The 21,024-nt window shown below is 38.6% G+C and overlaps 1 protein-coding gene across 2 annotated transcripts in view; it reads left to right on the forward strand.

Moving 5' to 3' along the window:
- LOC134541229 (PR domain zinc finger protein 10-like) overlaps positions 1–21,024 on the forward strand; it is a 119,073-nt gene that overhangs the window by 37,681 nt on the left and 60,368 nt on the right. For both annotated transcript variants that reach the window (XM_063384494.1, XM_063384495.1), the window contains 5 exons: positions 2,034–2,131; positions 4,658–4,774; positions 17,437–17,564; positions 17,657–17,734; positions 20,300–20,492. In XM_063384494.1, the coding sequence (XP_063240564.1) occupies positions 2,034–2,131; positions 4,658–4,774; positions 17,437–17,564; positions 17,657–17,734; positions 20,300–20,492 (614 nt within the window). The remainder of the gene's footprint in view (positions 1–2,033; positions 2,132–4,657; positions 4,775–17,436; positions 17,565–17,656; positions 17,735–20,299; positions 20,493–21,024) is intronic.

Below are 21,024 nucleotides of genomic sequence, written 5' to 3' on the forward strand. Positions count from 1 at the left end.
TAAATTTTAAATTTCCTAACTAGTATTCCGGGAATAATCTATATTTTGCCAATAGGGTGATGTAGAATTTGGCTGCCCAAATATGATCTATGTCTATATTAATTCTACAACTATCGTGCTAAAGGCGGTTTGGTTTTATCCATCTTGATTTTTTCCCCAGACACAAATTGCAATGCACATATTGTAATAGTGGCAGTTTGGATCATTATGATGGTTTGAGAAGCTCATAAATAATGAAGCACCACAATCTACATATTCAAATCTATAGAGGCTATATACAGTGAAACCCCTTATTTACGTTACCGTTATTTACGTTTTCCTGTTATTTGCACTATATTCTTCAGGTCCCGTTTGGTTCCCATTTAATCCAATACAATACTTTCACGCAAATTACGTCTCAAAAATCTAATCCATCCCGCTATTTACGTCACGTAACAACGATAGTAGACCTAAAAACATTGTTAAAAACTTAACTTTTATAGTCGGCAGTGAACATTTTAAATCACAAAATAATCATATTTTATAACATGAAAAGTTGCTTTTATTTCTAAACATATAATAATTTAAGCCTAGGCGTGTAAAAGTCCGAGTAATTATAGCAGGAGGCAATCTAAAATGTACTCGGGAAAAACGTAAGCTCACGAATGCATAAACGTTCTGTTACTATATTTATGTCACAACTTAGCCGAAATACTGGTACGAGACATAAACCTCACTAGATAAAATGAGCGGAGTCTTGGTAACTGTTTTAAACGTATTTTATAATTTCGGAAGTATTGTACAGTTGACGCATATTTTTTAAACTAACCATTTATATCTGGGGATCGCAAATAATTAATTATTGGTATCAAGACATCAAGGTGAACGTAAACTTGAACACGTCACGGCAGCGAGAAAACTGGTGCGTATACCAATAAACTGGTATTAGAACTGGACAAAACTGGTACACGGGAGGTGGAGCTTATATTTTTTTCCGCTAAGCTCGCATCTATTGGCTGACTGCTGATGGAACGTCACGAGTCTGGGCGGAGCGTTGAGTGAGTTATACTGCGCATGCGCAGCTCAGACAACAGAGAGAGCAAGCCGGCGGGTACGTCGCGCCATAACAGCTGACCGAGTACAATGACCTTTCTCCGCGCACTGCGCGCTATCGACGGTAAATTTCCAATTTGCGGCCCTTTTATTTAAAAATTTTTTACTGTGGTGCAATGCGTATGTGTAATGTAGCCCGCATTTGTTATGAACGCTGCAGGATGTGACTGTATTTTAATTAACTTTAACGTATTTCTTACTTTTCCCTTTATTTACACTTTCCCGCTTTTTACACTTTTTTAATTTGTCCCCATGAAAAGTGCAAATAAGGGGTTTTGCTGTAGTATGTGCCAACTTGTGTGATGTTTAGCAGTTGCTGTTATGTTTAGTTTGGCTTATTATCTATAAAATGACCCTGTACTATGAAAAAGTTGCAAGTAAATATATTTAAAGGTGCTGAAAAAGTCCTGAAATTGATTAACTTGTAGACACCGAGCCCCAAGAAGTATCAAATTGTTTTTTTCTTGGCATTTTGTGAACTGGAGATTGAAGGCAAGAAATTAGGGATGATATATTTTTATACATGCCCTACCATGCTTCCAGTTAGGCTGAATCGTAAAAATTTTTACTAAATGGAAAACTGACATTCAAGAGTTCATTTATGAACCCTTCATTAAGGAAAGTTTTGTGTTAAGTGAAACATTTATTCTTTATTGAAAAGCAGTTTTAGAAATTGTCTTTCAGTTTTCAAATCAGGTTCTCATATCATGACACGTTCAGAAATCCATTAAGCGTGTTGATACCTCTTAAATAGCTTGTCATCACATGTGGGTTAACTGTATTTATATTAGTATGGACACCTTTATTACAAAACATTGCTCATAGCTTGGAATATCTGAAATAGTAAAGTAAAAACTAATAGTTTAAATAAAAATCCTATGATTTAATAATCTGTGAAAATGTTTGATTGCTAATGAAGTCGTGTTTGTTAAAAATTTCAGAAGAAGAAGAGCAGACTTGGCCTTGTTTTGAGTGTAATGAAAAATTCTTCACGTCTGAAGAGTTGCAGAAACATCTTAACATACACGATACGGAAAAGGTACGTTGCTAATTATCGTGATTATTTTTTGTAATTAATGGCCCACAAATTGAAAATATTTTCGATGAGTGGTGCAGAGTTCATTTGAATGTGGAGTTTGAGTAGGGTTGACGTTGACTGTGGCAAGCTGATGAGAGAGAGGCTCTAGACCGGGCAATGCACTGCACAACAGCTGTCCTCTTAATATTTTGTCATGATGATGATAATGATTCTGCAAGTATTGGATATACTCCAGTTATTATTTGTTTTTGTATTTTTTCCTGTAATATTGTTTCTCATTTTATTCTAGCAATTCGTAGTTTATTTCTTCTGTGATTGTAAATACATATGTGTGTAATGTCACGCAGCTCAGCCAAACCCCTAATCTTGTTATCCTAGTCATCTTATTTAAGTATGGTGTTCATTTTACCGTCGTTAGGTGGCAAATTTTAATGTTTTTCTGAATTTATTTTAACCCTCGTTGCAGCATTAACCGTCAGTGATTTTACACTACCATTTATGCGATCAGAATAGAGTTGTACCAGGTGTTCTCTTTGTGTTCCTCCATGCAGAGGTAGGTTTTGAAAGCAGAGATAAGCTAGGAGGAAGGACTTACTGTGTGGCGTCTTGAAGCTGTCAACGTCGTCAAGAGGACTTGGGCGTGAGAGTGGAGGTGCAGGTTGCCAGCACTCAGGATTTAGGAAGACACTGTCGTCTGCACATCTGCGAGATAGAGATTGTATGTCCGGTTGAATCGTTGGGACCGTGTGCCGTTCTGACGGCAGATTCCGGGGGGATTTTGTCGTTAGAGAGGAACCTCCACAACAGTCGCTCATCCCGTCCACGGCAGCCGAGACGCCCCAGAGACGGCCCCAGGATCCAGCTGCAGTAGTTGATGAGATCTGCCCAACTCTCCCTTGTTCTGGCTTGCTCCTGATTGTAGTTTCATTTCGTTATCGTCATATATAAATATAACATTTCTACATAATTTCTCTCTGCTTAACTGCTCCAATTGTTAATTAACCTAGAAGTCTGTAGTTTCAAGGGTTTCGTAACTCCATGACTGAAGACTGGAGAAAAAATTATTGATATATTGAAGTCCTCATGTTCTTCAAAGAAACTAAAACTATATCTGCTAAAACTCCAACTAATAGATCCCAGCTCTAAACAATTTAAAGAGTATAATATTTTTATTTTGATTCCATAAAGTTTGGTAATGTCATAGTTAGCATTTGCACTCTAGTTAATTTTATTGACTTATTTCACCATTGTATTAATTGATTAAAATTGATGAACAATATTTAATTGCTTTATTTAATTTAGTGTAAAATTTGTAGTTGAAGTATATAGTGTGAATTCTGCATGTGTTTTGTGAATTGAATTTAATAATTTGTTTTTCAGTCATACCCACACATATTTAATCCAGAATTACACAATACTTTTTCGTCCACCGTCTATAATGGTTTTTATCTGGTGCCTTACAAACATAATAAATTTGATCATTTAATTTTATTTATGAGAGTATATTCCATTCATCGCACAAACTTTTTTTGGAGCATCATTTTAAGTAACCCTGAAGTTAAGACTATCTCATAATTTAATTTACAGAATTGTGTTGCATAACTGCGAAGCCGTATTCACAAATAACTTTGCATCACGATTCGTTGATGCTCCAGACTTGAGCACGGACCCCAGATAACTTGGCGGTGGTAGAAGCCGCAGCTATTCATGGCGGGGTGATGCTGCGGGGGTCTGCCATTTCATTCCTCGTTTAAGACATGAAGAGACAACACAAATTCCAGTCCTGGACACAGGAAGGACATTTTCCCACGTGTGAAAAATCTCGAGGCAGCCAGGATTCGAACTTGTGACTTTTCGTCTCCCCAGCCCGTAGCTCTAACCACTTATACAACAACATTTCCAATTGCAAGCCATGCCTTTCTGATAGTTGCTGCTTCTGAACAGCAAGGATGTAACCTTAACCAGAGGATCCTTCCATGGCTGGGATGCATTCAGTGAGAAACTAGCCATCAAAGGACATCCAAATAATTTTCACGCTAACACAGTCTGGTGTGTCAAAAAGAAATATATTTTTCACACACTGGTTTAAAAGCAATTTTTAATTTTTACACATTCAAATTAGTCATTTGACAGTAATAGATGAATATAAAAGCATATAAGCTAGTGTGGACAACAGTTGACTGATACTAGCAGACTATATTAACAGGTTTACTAAATGGCCACAAACCACAAGGATGTGTGCAAGGACACAAACGCTTCGTCCTTTTACAAAAGGCTGCATCAGCAATTCTGGAGGAACCTTAAAACTTTTGAGAAAGCTATTTAAAATAACAGGCATCAATTCAAATTCACTTTCAAAGGATTGTTTCTGGCTAAAGGTTCTTTTAAAGAGGTATTTTTAAATGGTGACTGTAATTTTTTTGGTGCCTGTAATGAATACAGTATCTTTTAATGAAAATTTGCTGCAGCTCTGAAGCTGTTATATGGTTTGAAGCAAGAAGTAAACATAAATTCTTCAAATTTTAGGGTGATACGCAGTCAAGAACAAGGAGGAGAAAAACAAGGAAAGGAAAGCAGCATTATCGAAAGAAGAGTTTGGGTCTTTTCACATCAAAGAAGTATAAGACGGGAAAAACGAAGGATGTAAGTAAGCAACAATATTTATAAATTATTTTTTGTAACTTTGGAAATAACATACTTTCAAAAAAAATTTTCTCGTGAGAGCATCCGAATAATTTTTCGCACATCCGGATGTTTACTTGTTGGTTAGCCAGAGAGAATTAAAATCTAAGCATAAGACCATTTTTCTTTGTTCACAGTGTCTACGGGTACGGGAAGTTACGATAGTCGCAAAAGAGTAAGGAAACTGGTCGCGAAAGTCTCAAAAAAGTTCTGAAATAATCAGCATCTATGCTCAAAGTCAGGAAACTTCAATTTCCAAAACCTTTTGGTTTTCCTGATACCTCACTTTAGAATATAGTCGTACATTAAATATGAGTAGTTGAAGACCATGCACATAATTCATGTGGAAATTATCTGTGAAAAGTTTTTAGCGCTTTAACATAAAAATAATTTTGGCATGTTCCTTCCAATATTTTGTATTGTGTTTGATTTTTCTTTCCATGTATGAAAACTACCCAGTTATTTAAAAGTTACAAGCAATTTTAGTAGGAAGTGCTGCATCCGGGTATATGTAAGCATGGAATAGTTTATCATTATCCAGTGATGTAACTTGTGTTTCAGGACAATGTCTCATTGTGTGAGCTTATACTTAATTGTTCCTTTTTTAGGGGTTACCATCACAATGCTATAGAGACAACAACAAATCACTGTTAGTTTATTACGTTGTCTGAACGTAGTGAATCTCACTACAACCTATAACAGTTAGAATTGGTATCACATAATAATTAACGCCTTGAAATGTGTTTCCGAATATACTTAATGCCTTGTGGTTTTCTTAGAAGATTTTTAAATCTTATGAAATTTTTAGCATTGTACAAATTTCTGAACCCTTCTTCATTGCATGTTGTTAAGTATTAAAATAACAAGTATATTCTCTAATTAAAAATGTTGTTGCTAAAATTTTACCTCTTTACAAAAAATCTCACAAATAAATGGTTTTGTTTAATAGAGCTTTTTTTATTGCAACCGTACAGTATCTCATTGTACTGGGTTAAATTGAGTTATTTCATGACTTGATTTTATTGTTAGTAATTATTTGCAGGTGAGGCATTAGTGGCAATGATAGTACACAAGAACTTAATTTGTACTGTGTATAGCTGTAGCCTGACCACAATGCTCATTCAGGGAATGAATGTAAAGAATCAATAATTTGTGTCAACCGTTGCATCTTGGGCAGCAGAAAAAGGTTTGTGTTTCTGCTCGTGACGCTGGCGTTCTGCAGTCACCCGCCCTCCCCGATTGGAGGGCAGATAGGATTTGTAGTGATGGACGATTATGATATTGGAGAGTGCTGTACATTTGTTCTCAATTTTGGCACACTTATCAAGAATGATAGGAAACGGACTACAAGGTCGTAAGAACGGTTGCGAGTGAGTTGCAAGTGGTTGAGAGGCATGATAGGGTTTATTCATAATTAATTCATAAGAACAATTTTAACAAACAGATAGTGAACTCTTCTGCACAAAAATTATGGTCGTCTTGTTACACGAACGAGCCTCCGCGCACCACACACCACTGTTCTGCAAACGAAATACACACAAAGTGTGTGTTTACAAAATGTGTCAACCTCAGGGGAAAATGTCGGCTCCCGTTAATCGCCTCGCTCTCCTAGCAATTGTAACACCTCGTAACGTGCGGCCAACGAGTCGGGGGAGTACTCGCCTTCCTCCAGTTCCTCAACTCGACACATCTCGGGGCCTTGTCGCCGCCCTAGCCGCCGTGGCTCGAGGCTTGTCCTCCCACCACCACCACGTTCTTTTCACATCAGTAAAGGATTGCTAACATTCCTGTACACAAGAAATTGGTCAGTGAAGTAGTGAGAATTCATACTGGAATCATTGAACCAGGTTTCTGTAAGACATATAATATCATAATGAGAATTTATAAGATTGTCAAAGAATTCAGTAGATTTAGTTGTGAGACCTCGTACATTTTTCTATAGTAAGACACGGTATAACTGCACAGGTATTTTTTTATAAACGCTCCTTCCAGGCAGCTGATACGGGATCGAAGCGGAGCCCCGAGTTTGTAGAGTTGTGGGGCTGTCCTTGCCTATGATGTCAACACTGTCGAGGGAAGAATCATTGCTAATAATTTTATCAGGGGGGAAAAGCTTCCTGTAAAACAAGCTGATTTAGCACTCGCTGGGCCAAAACACTATGTGGTGTTTATCCTGTTCAGTATTCTTTGAGAACTGAAACATCAAAGTAAGCGTAAGAGTCAAATTTGGTCGTGAATTTAGCTTCTTTATCGTGGGATGGATTGAGTTCGCTGCAACAATCTAATGACGTTGCACTGAGGGGGTCACATCTTGAAACAAACTGAGCCCCTTTTTTTTGGGGGGGGGGGAGTTTACTGGTTCACTAACAGTTACGAGTGTAGGGATGTTTCTCATGCACACTTGCATCTGCACTTTCTTTGTGTTCCCAGTTATTTTTAGCTTCAGCGCTAGTCTTGATCCTTTGCGACAGTGAAGCAGTCATCGGCCATGAGCAGGTTGGTTAACTTGGTGAGGAAAAAGTAAATAGTTCAAAACTGCACTTGTAGTCATTGTAATACTTGAAACAGATCACGACAGATGGGAAGATCTGGTGTTAGAGAAATGAAAGTGTTGGTATGTGGAACTGGGGCACTTGCATCAAACCAGTAGAGACCTGGAAAAGTTGCGTTATTATGTGGAGAGAGTCTGGAAGTGCATACCATTTTACACACTTAAACTGCGTTCTCATTGGACCATAGATAGTTTTCACATGCCCCAAAGGACAAAAAGCCCAATAGCTAGGGACAAATTTACATGGTGAATTGCGATAAAACTGAAATAACACCGAAATGCAAGTAAAACATCCTGTAGCACCGAAATCCAAGTTATATCATGGAATTAACCAGCATTTAACCCAAACTTAATTTAGACTGTTAAAAAAAAGTAATCTTTCGATATTTGAAGTTCAAGGAGTGTCGTCATTTCCGGACAAAAAATTGTACCGGCGTGAATGAATAAGGAAAAAAAAAAAATTGTTTTATTGTTGTGCTGTTACTATTTTCAGAATGCACAGAAAGTTATGACTTATTTTAATGATACTATTATTTATAAAAACTTATTATATTGACTGTTATTATTATTATGAAATTTTATTATTTAATTTGTATATTGTTCGCCCGCAAAAGTTATTAAATATATATTCCTATTAATTAGGTATATCTATGAGAGATATGCTCTATGTAGTGGGGAAGACATATATGGACCGGCAATTAGATATACCCCTCTAAGGACCAATTGAACAAAACGTATAAACTGTGTTATTATACGTGTCATATACGAAGGATGTGGCATTGTTGGAAATTCTGTTTTTAAATTTAATTCAGTTTTGTGTTTGCAACTTTGTTAATACCTTTTGTTTACAAGATGTGATTTTGTAAATTTCGTTAACAGCATTCCGCCCCGGCCAATCAGAGGCCATGTTTCAAGTAGAAGGCGTCTGGAACGTTTCTATTTGAGAAAGAGTTATGTAAGAGATGGCGTCCCAGTGAGATGCAAGGGCGCGGAGCCTGTCAAAAATTCAAAAGAAAAAAAGATATTAGCTATTTCAGACCATCCGCAACAAAGGATGAGTTTTTTCGTCGTGTTGTTAAATGTTTACTAGTTTGTTAGGGCATATTCTGACGAATATGTACCCAGGAGTGATTAGTTTATGTAAGTAAAAACCTTCCATACCATGTGAAACAGCGCCATACTAAAGTTGTTATAGCGACGTACTAAGTGAAAGAACATTGAGTTTAAATTATATTATCAACATTTTAAAAGACTTTAAATAACCAAAAACAGTAAAGATTATTGTAATTGTAAACTATCTAATTTATCAATTTTAACCCAGAGGTGAAACGAGAGAGATAGTTTTGTGTTCTACCGATCGTAAAACTGAGCTAAAGCCTAGGTACACGAACTCTACAACGAACTGAAATTGTTATTTAAATACTTGATTTTGTGGATTGCTAACTCGTTGATCACGCAAAAGTGCAACATAATATTACGTATTTTTGAATGGACCTAAATGAACTGTTGTATCGTAATCATGTGTGCGACGTAAATATCCAGATGATTAACGAACATGATAGTCATTCCACAACCCAGTTCAGTAATTTATTGATAATAAATTTTATTTAAATATTTTATTTAAAATTTTTGCAATTAATAAAGTTTCAACGTATGTTAATTTTCCTTACCAATTTACCGAGATATGAATGAACCTGTCATATTAACCTATGTTTTGTGTTGTGTCTAATTCTCATTTGTGTTAAGTGGGTTAGGCCCTTGTGCAGCAATAGGCGCCGATGTAATAAATTGCCACACATGTAATTAAATATTACACATAATTACCAGAACCTGAATAATATCTGTGTTGTTTGACCTACCCTTATACACTATTACAAATTATATATATATATATATATATATATATATATATATATATATATATATATATATATATATATATATATATATATATATATATATATATATATATATAGAGATAGATATCAATATCGGCAGAAAGTAATAGTAACCAACAGTCAAACCTATCTAGTATAATAATATTAGAAAGTAGCTGAGTGGGGAAAAGCACAGTACAGAGATAGTGGCGCACATAAACGTGGGGCCCGAGTGTGTTGACACTGAGTTGTCACACCTTATTTCAAGTTGTCATTTGATCCTGCATAGTGTATCTAATCCATTATAATAACATGGCACACAACCACCCCACATACTCGCTCAGGAGTAGGCGTGACAGTGTGTGTGAAGACTGCGATAACACAGGGAATTCAGGAAGTGACACGGCGACATCATCAGCAGGGGGTTCACCAGGGAACACTTGTGTGGAGGGACCTAGTGATCACTCTACCACCGTGACTGAGAGGTTAGGGCGGCCCATGTCACCAGCAACAGGGGAGCAGGAGGAAAGGGAGGCCACTGTCCCTAACATAACACCATTGCCAGATAATACTGCTACATCACCTGTGACACTGGAAGCACTCGTGCAGTTATTACGGCAGAATAATACTCAAATGGAGCAGCATAATGCATCCCTAAATGCGAAATTAGAACAGAACAATACTCAAATGGGGCGGCTGCGAGCGCTGAGGGATCAGACCAACTCAGGATTAAAGAGCCTGGAACACAGCATTGAGGTTAGGCTGGCCCAGCAACACGAACAGGTCCAGCAGATATCTGAGCAGGTATCACAGAACAGTAGTCGTGTGGACAGTCTGGAGACTCATGTAACATCCATACGAAACATGATCTCGAATGAACACCAGGGACAAGCTAGCGCTAGGGAGGAGGTGCGAGGACATCTCCAGCATCTCGAACATAGACTGGAGGACATGGAGGTGGCTACTGCCACACTACGAGATAGAATCGAGCACCTTAGTGTACACCCCAGTCCCAGGAGTGAGTCAGCTGACCGCCAAGCTCATGTACCGTCACACACAGCCCCTGTGTCAACTGTACCGACTGCCCCAGTAGACAGGCAACCGTGCCCCAGTGAGATGTACACAATTCCACTGCTACCCATCCACAATCAACCTACCGTTCAAATGGATCTGCCCAGAGAAACCCCTATATTGAGCCCATCCAACATTGACACGGCCACGCTCATGCACCATCCAGCAAAGCATTGGGCAGAAGCTATGCCCACGTTTGCTGGCAGAGCTACAGAGAACCCCATCCGTTTTCTGAAAAGATTTGAGGAGTACACCTCAACCTTTCATTTGAGAGATACAGAGATACTGAAGTGTCTCGACAGCGCCCTGAAAGGACCGGAATTTTACTGGTGGGAGATGCTGAGTGCATCAACGCATAGTTACGCCCAGTTCCAGTCCCTGTTCCACAACCAGTATTGGAACATCCGAATACAGAGTCACCTCCGTGCACAGCTTCACACGGAGAAGTATGACCCAAGGAAGTGCGCGTCCTTGGAAGCGCATCTATCAGCAATGTTTGAGAAGACACGCTACTTGGATCAGCCCATGACGGATGATGAATTCATCGCGGCCATCCTCACGCAGCTCCCACTCAAGTATCAGAAGCAGTTATCAGGCCTGCCATACCGTGATGTGACAGAGTTCCGCGAGCGCCTTCTCAATTATGATAAACTTGAGAAAATGGACCGAGCACCCAATACCAAAGAGGAGAGTGAGAGGGTTCCACAGCCCCACCGACAACAGCCCGTCCACAACTACTGGCAGAATCGCGAGGGAAAACCCAAGGAGCTCAGACAGGCAGCGGTAAACACGATGAACTGGCAGCCAAGAGGAGGAGGACCTAGCCAGAACGATCAATACCAGACAGGCTACAGGAAGACCCCCTATTACAAGAGGAAGACGTGGTGGTCCAACTCCAGGAATTACCACAGCGATGACGAAGCAAACCACCGCCGGAGGCAGGGGGACTACCGACACAACAAGCGAAGATCATTCTCGCCAGAGTCACGGCCACCCAGGGAGTCAGCAGACCGCCGCCGGAGAGCATCGTCAGAAGACGAGCTGGAGTACTGCAAGAAGTACCGCCGTACCGACGAGCTCCGCTACAACGGCAAACCTGAGGACTACCGCCCGCCATATCACTATGCCCCCAGGACTAACGAGACGAGTGGCGGCCATGCCCAGAACAGCCACCTCTCGTACAACCGGAACACACAGATGACAACATTCCCACCACCATTTGCTGCACCGTCTACATCTCAGCAGACGACGTACTACAACCAGGGACCAGCAAATCAGGTGGCAGCAGAATTCAAAGCTGCTGTGTCTGAAGCAGCAGGGAACCGACAGTGGAATCGTCAAGAAGGAGCCAGATCACCAGCTCCAGGGGGACGTGCCAACACTGGCACGTTAAACTATTAAGGATCTCTATATGACCAACCCTGAATTTATACCCCACTGTGACAAGGAGCCCGAAAGGACAATACTACCCACAGGAGAAGAAGTGGAAGCATTCGTAAGAATGAAGCTCACAGCAGAAGCTGATGTACGAAGAAGAAGGAAACCAGCATCCAAATTGTCTAAATTTAATATCGGCGACCTTGTGCTCAAGAAGACATCTCCTGTCAGCAAGGCATGGGAGAATGTCACCAGGAAATTATTTCTGCTTTTCGACGGACCATATGTCATAACTGACATAGTTCAAGAGAATCGTTATGCTCTGGAAGACCCATCTACAGGCCGACCAGTAGGCCGGTATAATATTTCGCAGTTGAGAGCCTACAAGAAACCTGTGTCCCAGTGAACAAGTTCGACACAAGCTAGTGAAACACCTGTATAGTACGAGTATAGGTACTATAACAGCTGAGCGCAATCGGAATGTCTAGGTCAGAGCCAGGACCTGACCAGTATGAATGTGAAAGGTATTAAATGGTTACTGTGTAATTTGATACGCCATGTGAGGCGTATTGCAACCACTAACAGGTACCTAATGTGTAGCGGAAGTGTGATACCCGCTTGGTACATTATCGTCGCGTCGATGCGGAAGAGCAATTCCCGCTTATTATTGCCTGTAGTGAGGTGAAGTGAAATGCCACCCACACAGATTTAATGAATCTTCGAATTTAATAGTGTATTATGTCTATAATATTGTTTGTCAGTTGGTCTGCATTATTCTTCGTGTGAGTATAAGTTCACTAACAGTAATACCTGAATCTATGTAATGAGATGCGCCTATCTGTAAGTACTATCATACTAACTAGCAAAAAGAAATGTCAAGCTTGTGTGTTGTCGACTAACTTGTGTGAGAGAAGTATGGCCTAGCTGTGTAAACATGGGTGAGCACTGTTCTACAAAGCATCTAAGAAGCACATGAACACTTTGCAACTACTAGCATAATAATAATAATAAAGTTACCTTGAATTACTGATGTGGTTACTCCAATTTTTCCGAAGCACAACACATCACTGAAGTTACGAACAATCGCCGAGATTTTTTTTTATTAAACCCTGCTGCAGAAGAAGATAAAAAAAAAAATATTCTTTTTTTTTTTGCAAATGTAATACTTTTGTTTTACACGAATTCTATGATTGAAGTAGGTCTTTGCAAACGATCTCATAGGGTTGCATTCTGCCCTGAATGCAGAGTAGAAAAGTATGCATTCCTTTCGCATACAAATCCACTCAGTATTAGAAAGCTATTTCTTTAAATTAATTTCATTTGGTTATTTTAAATAATGATATTTATGAAATGATAACAAGGTATATACGAACGACTTTGTGTTATTTATTGTGAGAAAAAAAAAACCTATACAAAAGACTTTAATTTCATTCAACGTGGCACTTCAGATTTTGTTTGTTTATGTTTGTAATCGTCGAGTAGGCGAATATGATGTCAAACGAAGACCTGAAAAACTCAATGTCTAACAACTATGTCGCGGACTTAGTGCACTGTTGCAGTAAATGTCAGCAGGCTGTATTATAAACAAGTACTAAGTTACTGCAAAATTGAGCCAGCCAGAAAAGAAAAAAAAAATTTTTTTGCAAGCTATCATGAAAGCATTTTTTTTTGTTTCACTTGGCTTTGTCAGGATAGAATTATCCTTTGCATCGAGATCATGAATCTCAAGTGATTTTAACAAGAAACAATTCATATCAGAGAAATTTCTGAATGATATGAATACACAGTCAGGATCCTGCGAAGCCCGCATCGGATGCCTGAAAAGGAAACTAATGGTTGAGATGAGAGGGAGACTGCTATACGCTTTCCAAACAGCTGTTTGCGTTATATGAGAACCCAGCTGATTACAGAAAAAAAAAAATACTACCTTGCGAGAAATGGTAGAAATAAAAGTTCATCAGACACTCGAGTAAAATAAAAGAAAGAAAAAGAAAGGCCGCCTTCGCCGAGCGATAAGCTGCGATAAAAGAGAGATAAAAGAGAAGGAAACACTGTGCGTTCCCTTTCCAAGCACAAGTTACACATGATGCGTGTACTTAAACGAAATCAAAACTATTGTTGATTTGTTTGCTAACATAAACAAATGATTTTAATTATGAAATATATGAAATGTTCCTTGAAGTGATATTGTAAATATGATGTTATGTATATGATATGAGATGTTAGTGAGAATTATTAATTTTATCAATTGTTGATATTATGAAGTTATGAAAGATTGTGAAATGATTCTTATGGAAATGCACGAGATGCATAATGAAATTGTACATAGAATAAAACAGGTACAACCTGAAGGCATAAGGATGCCTAACAATGATGTACACAAACCCTTTCATTAACACGAAAATCAGTTTAGTTAAAGTTATGCTTGAATGTTATCTAGCTAATAATACCTATTGTTAAGATGTAACAATTTCACTTTGAAAGTTATTGAATGGTTAGCCTAAGTTACTATACTTATTATTTAATATCTGATGTTATTTGATCCCATTAGTTACTATTTGTTTTAATAGAGTTATTTTATACTGAACTGGCTTGTGGATAGGCTACGTTAAGCACAGAAGATGTCTTAGCCTGCCGACATTCGTGCGTTACAAGTGCACGATTCACACATGAGTGAAGAGTTTTAAGACTGTTTAATGACCGGGACACTTGTAAGTTAAAATGTACACAATACGGTTCGCAACGGCTGTGTACCTATCAGTGATGGGACCCGACGAGTGCGTCCTTGTGAGAAGTGGCGGTTCCGCCGACACGAGCAGCACCGCAGACGTCCCGACGCCGCCTCTCACGTGTTCGTGGGGTAGGGCGGCAGCTGCAGCCGCAGTTCGCCGCGGAGCCAGGAGCCGTGGTGTCCGGTACTGCGAGCCGCCACACGCCAATCCCGCCGACGTGAGGTGTGGAGCAGGTGTTGGTGTTGGCCGCTTTGAGGTCGGGCGCTGTCCCGATGCCTCCTCAGCCGCCGCCGTCGTCGATGTCGTTTGCACCGCGGGTGGACGTTGATCCACTGCCGTGACGTGTCCTGGAGAACGTCACATTGTTGACTCACATGTACATACACCCGCTACAGCCATATGAGACTGCTACTTACAGTAAGTATGTCCTCCCACGTCCCTCTCAACAGGAACGGCTCAAGGGAGTAGACGCCGTCGGAGAGCTGTAGCAGGTCCAGCAGAGAAGATTTTGCGCGGGAAAACCCTTGGACCATTCCAGCGCAGGTCTGCTAGCGGCGACGACCCGATGCAAAGTGATTAAAATTGCGCGAATTGTCTGGTGTAACGGTCGAAAGGACGATAGAAAAATAAATAAATAAAAAAGGAGGAGAAGAAGAAACTCGGTCGCTCCAAGTTTTTTTTATGTGGGGTGCGCGCGCCGCTAGGCGACAAGGCTATTCGTTGTACATAGTGCGAGAGAGACGGTAAACTGCCAATCACATTGTACTGTTTTGAACAGGTCAACGATTGCAGTTCAATATGATTGACAAGGGCGGCAATTCTGTGCTGTTACTATTTTCAGAATGCACAGAAAGTTATGACTTATTTTAATGATACTATTATTTATAAAAACTTATTATATTGACTGTTATTATTATTATGAAATTTTATTATTTAATTTGTATATTGTTCGCCCGCAAAAGTTATTAAATATATATTCCTATTAATTAGGTATATCTATGAGAGATATGCTCTATGTAGTGGGGAAGACATATATGGACCGGCAATTAGATATACCCCTCTAAGGACCAATTGAACAAAACGTATAAACTGTGTTATTATACGTGTCATATACGAAGGATGTGGCATTGTTGGAAATTCTGTTTTTAAATTTAATTCAGTTTTGTGTTTGCAACTTTGTTAATACCTTTTGTTTACAAGATGTGATTTTGTAAATTTCGTTAACAGCATTCCGCCCCGGCCAATCAGAGGCCATGTTTCAAGTAGAAGGCGTCTGGAACGTTTCTATTTGAGAAAGAGTTATGTAAGAGATGGCGTCCCAGTGAGATGCAAGGGCGCGGAGCCTGTCAAAAATTCAAAAGAAAAAAAGATATTAGCTATTTCAGACCATCCGCAACAAAGGATGAGTTTTTTCGTCGTGTTGTTAAATGTTTACTAGTTTGTTAGGGCATATTCTGACGAATATGTACCCAGGAGTGATTAGTTTATGTAAGTAAAAACCTTCCATACCATGTGAAACAGCGCCATACTAAAGTTGTTATAGCGACGTACTAAGTGAAAGAACATTGAGTTTAAATTATATTATCAACATTTTAAAAGACTTTAAATAACCAAAAACAGTAAAGATTATTGTAATTGTAAACTATCTAATTTATCAATTTTAACCCAGAGGTGAAACGAGAGAGATAGTTTTGTGTTCTACCGATCGTAAAACTGAGCTAAAGCCTAGGTACACGAACTCTACAACGAACTGAAATTGTTATTTAAATACTTGATTTTGTGGATTGCTAACTCGTTGATCACGCAAAAGTGCAACATAATATTACGTATTTTTGAATGGACCTAAATGAACTGTTGTATCGTAATCATGTGTGCGACGTAAATATCCAGATGATTAACGAACATGATAGTCATTCCACAACCCAGTTCAGTAATTTATTGATAATAAATTTTATTTAAATATTTTATTTAAAATTTTTGCAATTAATAAAGTTTCAACGTATGTTAATTTTCCTTACCAATTTACCGAGATATGAATGAACCTGTCATATTAACCTATGTTTTGTGTTGTGTCTAATTCTCATTTGTGTTAAGTGGGTTAGGCCCTTGTGCAGCAATAGGCGCCGATGTAATAAATTGCCACACATGTAATTAAATATTACACATAATTACCAGAACCTGAATAATATCTGTGTTGTTTGACCTACCCTTATACACTATTACAAATTTTATATATATATATATATATATCAATATCGGCAGAAAGTAATAGTAACCAACAGTCAAACCTATCTAGTATAATAATATTAGAAAGTAGCTGAGTGGGGAAAAGCACAGCACATGGTGCATCTCTTATTGAATCACTTTTAGACCGATTTATTACAAATCATTTAATTTTAAAAAATGCAGCATATAAATTTTACCACTATTTTGGTGGAGTTAGTATTAAAAAAAAAAGTGCTTTTATATATATATATATATATATATATATATATAAAAGAACAATAACACCAAAATCCATTGTTATCAAAAAATGAAATTTGACTAAAATTTAAACCGTATAATCTTTCCTCTCTACCAATAACATAATGTTCGAATGGCCCAGTCAGGGGCGCAACAACCAAATTTCCAAAAGGGGTGGGGGGTAATAGGGTAATATACCTTTTCATAAAGAATCATCTATCCCCCCCCTCCCCCCTATTGAAGCGGTGGGGTCCGGGCGGGGGTCCTCCCCCGGGTAAAATTTGTATTTGAAGGTGGAAAATGGTGGTATTTAAGCAGTTTTATTATCTAAAAATTGATTTCCACAGCACTTTCTTTGCCCCCGTTTGCCCCCACTTCAAGGTTTCAGAGGGGGGCAAAATACCCTTGCGCCCCCCTTCCTGTTGTTGCGCCCCTGGCCCCAGTGACGTGAAGTCCGCCTGACGGCGGCCGAGCGTGTGCGAGAGCGTGCCAGGGAGTGGAGTGGTTTGCGGGTCTGTGTGTGACGCGCGGGCGGGGGGGCTGTGTCGGCAGAAGCACCCGCAGGTGTGCGGGGAGTGCCACCGCGTGTTCCTGCGAGGCGGCGGCGTGCACGGGAATCTGCAGCTGTCGTGCGAGGACCACGACGACGAAGATGACTCCGGGAGCATCTGCCGGGACAGGTGACTGCCCTACCCTTCACTGCTGTGCTGACCTTGCACTAGCCTGACCCCCCCCTTGCGCGGCTCTCAGAGGGTTGGTTTTGTGTCCTTAGGTTCGCGGCCAGGCATTGCGACGGTGACAGGAGGAAACACAAAGTGAAGTACAGTCTCATCAAAAAGCACATTGAAAGGTAAGCAAATTTTTTGTTCGTGTTGTTTCCGTAAAACTAAGCTTAATCAATGGAAAAGGCCTTGTATATGTATTATGTACCTTGGCTAGTATGAATCCTATTATTTTGAATTGAATTTGAATAAAACATAACAAATTCAAATAGCAATAGATTCTTTTTTTTACCACGTTTTTATTAGTTTCACCGGTATGTATTGCTACGAGTTTATAATGTGGGGAGAACTGGGTTCTTAAGGGATATAGCCCAATTACAGTTTTCCAATTACAGTTTTTATTAATTTCTAATATCGACAGTAATAATAATAAATAATTGTACTTAAAAATGTCCGATCACAAATCGCTGGCACTTAAAAATTTTTTTTCTCAAGTCACTCAATGTGTGTCAAGTTGAAGCACCTGATTACTAAATTTAGTTCATTATTGTTATTAGTTCATATATTCATTTTCATAATAACTATATACTAACAATTTTTAAATGACTATATCCTAAAATTAGTGATAAAAATCTATTACAAACCATATTGTTATTACCGATATAAAATTGAAGACAAATGAAATCAGGCACCCCACGCTTTTAGTTATACAAAATTGTGGTGCATTAATTGGCTGTTGGACAAAAACTTAAATTTAAATTTTTTTTTTTTTTTTTTTTAACTTTTAAATTCATTGATGTGTAACATCTTATATCTCGGTGTACGGCATTTTGTGGGAGTAATTTCGTGAATGTGGCGGAAGTCAAGTAATAAATGTGTAATAAGAAGTAGGGAGAAGCAAGCATTGTTGTGTATTTATTTAATCATTTAATTTTAGAAACCAATAGTAACATCTTGCTAAACAGAATTATAGTTACATTATCAAAAGGGGAAATATTTTTACAGTTTTTTCCTTAAAATGAATACGTAAAAAGTGACAGCCATTTTAAGATCTAAAAATAACTCCTCTCAAGTGTACCCAGAAGCAAAACAGGTATTATTGCATTCAAGAATATCAACGAACCAATGAATCAATTCAGTGCAAAAGTGATGTAACTTTATATTTTTAACTACCAATAGAGCCATCTTGTTGAACAGAAATATAGTTAGGTTTTAAAAAAGGGAATCAATTCTCTCAGTTTTTCCCTAAAATGAAAACTTAAAGGTTTTGGTGGTTTTTGGGATGTTTTCGTTTTATACATAGGTACAGTAGTAGTGTAACATAAATATTGACAGTTTTATAAAGAACACCTATTTGTGATAGTATAAATATTCATCAACTTAAAGGATTTAACATCACATAATTAAGACCATTTGTAGCCTGTGCCCAAGTAAGGTAGTTCAACTGTGTGAGTTTTAAAGCATCCTTAGTGTTTTATATTAGTGTAAGGATTTTTTTTTCTTCATGTGTAACATCTTAGCTCTCAGTATAGGGCATGTAGTAGGAGTAATTTCGTTAATGTGACAGATGTCAAGTAATAGCTGATTTATTTCATGATTTTAGTTGCCTTTTGGTGCTTCGTGGTGTATTAACTTCCATTTCTGTGTTATATCGTGGTCGTACAAGGAAAACCCTTTAAGTCCATATAATGAAATTATGAGAAAAATTGATTTTTATAGTCATATGGGTTTGTAAAATATATACGTAGGTACTGAAACATGTTTAATCTAACATAATACATAATATACTTGTCATATTATGTACTTGTCATGAAACACATTAAACTGGACTTTGTCATATAAATATTTTTTTTTTATCTAACTGGACTTAGTGAGTTTTCCTTGTACGCCCACGATATGGTGTATTATAGGGATGTGCGAGTACCCGATATTTGCGGGTACGGTTCGAATCCAGAATTACCCGAACCCGGAATCGTTGTACGTACATGGATTTGAACAGTATTACGAATATTCACAAAAGTTATAAATTAATTTAATACGGTTCGAAAATACTAGCAGTGAAAAATAAAATTAGGTTACTATTACGTAAGTATTTATAATATGATATATCAAAGAGAGATATGTAAATTAAATAATTAACACAGTGACATTAAAAGAATTTCAAGAGCTTAAACTATAATTAGGAATTTCATCGTATAGCAAACTATAAACCAAAAACAATTACATACCTACTAGAAAAAAACATCTTGGCTATTTATTGTAGAAAAAAATGGTTTCGTTTGCTGAAACGTTTATAAAACTTAGATTTCCCTGTGGCGTGCAGTTTGTTACGATTGAGTTTGAGAATCGAATATCTTTTGTTTTGCATATTTTAAGGTGTTTATTATTAATTAAGTTTACATAATTATAAACATTTCAATCTCAGTGTAATAAATAATTGCCAGTAGTTACATTTAGAAAAAAGAGAACACGCATTATTTTTAAATTAATCAGTTATTTTTAATTATTCTGTGCTTAATATTCGGAATCGGATTCATATATCAAATATTGCCAGGGATTGGAATCGTATTCGAACCGAACTGAAAATCAAGGATTCGCACATCCCTAGTGTGTTACCACACTTGACCGGTGTTTGTTTCGGTTCGGTCGCGACTCTCCGTGCGGACGAGAGACACGCTGTGCCGGTGTCGCAGGGCCGCGGCGCGGTGGCAGTGCTGCCGCTGCGGCCTGCAGTTCGACAGCGCGGCCGTGCTGGGCCTGCACGCGCTGGCCCACGCCGGGGGCGAGCCCTGGGAGCCCGAGACCATCACGGGGCTGCCGTCCGTGCTCAGCAGCGCGTGCCAGGAGCCGGGGGCCTGGGTCGACGTCTGCCCGCAGTGCTCTCGGGTGAGGACCGCGCGCACGTCAGTTCCCCGGATGAGTCGGCGAGTAGCCGAGAAGTTTAAAGTAGGGATGGGGCGAATCCTGATTTCCTCGAATCCGAATCCTAACTCAAATCCTCGACTGGAATTGCCGAATCTCGAACCCAAACCAGAATCTTTTAACAGATGATATCCACATATCTAATGTAAGTGAGATGTATTCTGCTTGCACTAAAAGTCCCTTGACTTTATGACATGTAGTTTGGTACATTTCTGGTATAAGTGTATATAAAGACAAAAAAAATTTCTTGAGAAATTTCAGTTTTAGTACAGATTAGAGGTTAGGATTTTTTCTATAAATAAGCTAGAGGTCTGCGAGCCTAAGAATTTTACTTTGAGCCGAGCTCGAGCTTTTGTGGTACAGTTACACTTTTGGGAAATTATTTTTATCTTAAACTTAGTATAATGTTTGAATGAAGTATTAAAATGAAGTGGGCTTATTAATTTTGGGTAACTATTTACAGAGTGTGTTTACATTTTGCACTGCTAGAAAAAAA

Source organism: Bacillus rossius, chromosome 18, assembly GCF_032445375.1.
Source record: "Bacillus rossius redtenbacheri isolate Brsri chromosome 18, Brsri_v3, whole genome shotgun sequence".
Lineage (NCBI taxonomy): Eukaryota > Metazoa > Arthropoda > Insecta > Phasmatodea > Bacillidae > Bacillus > Bacillus rossius.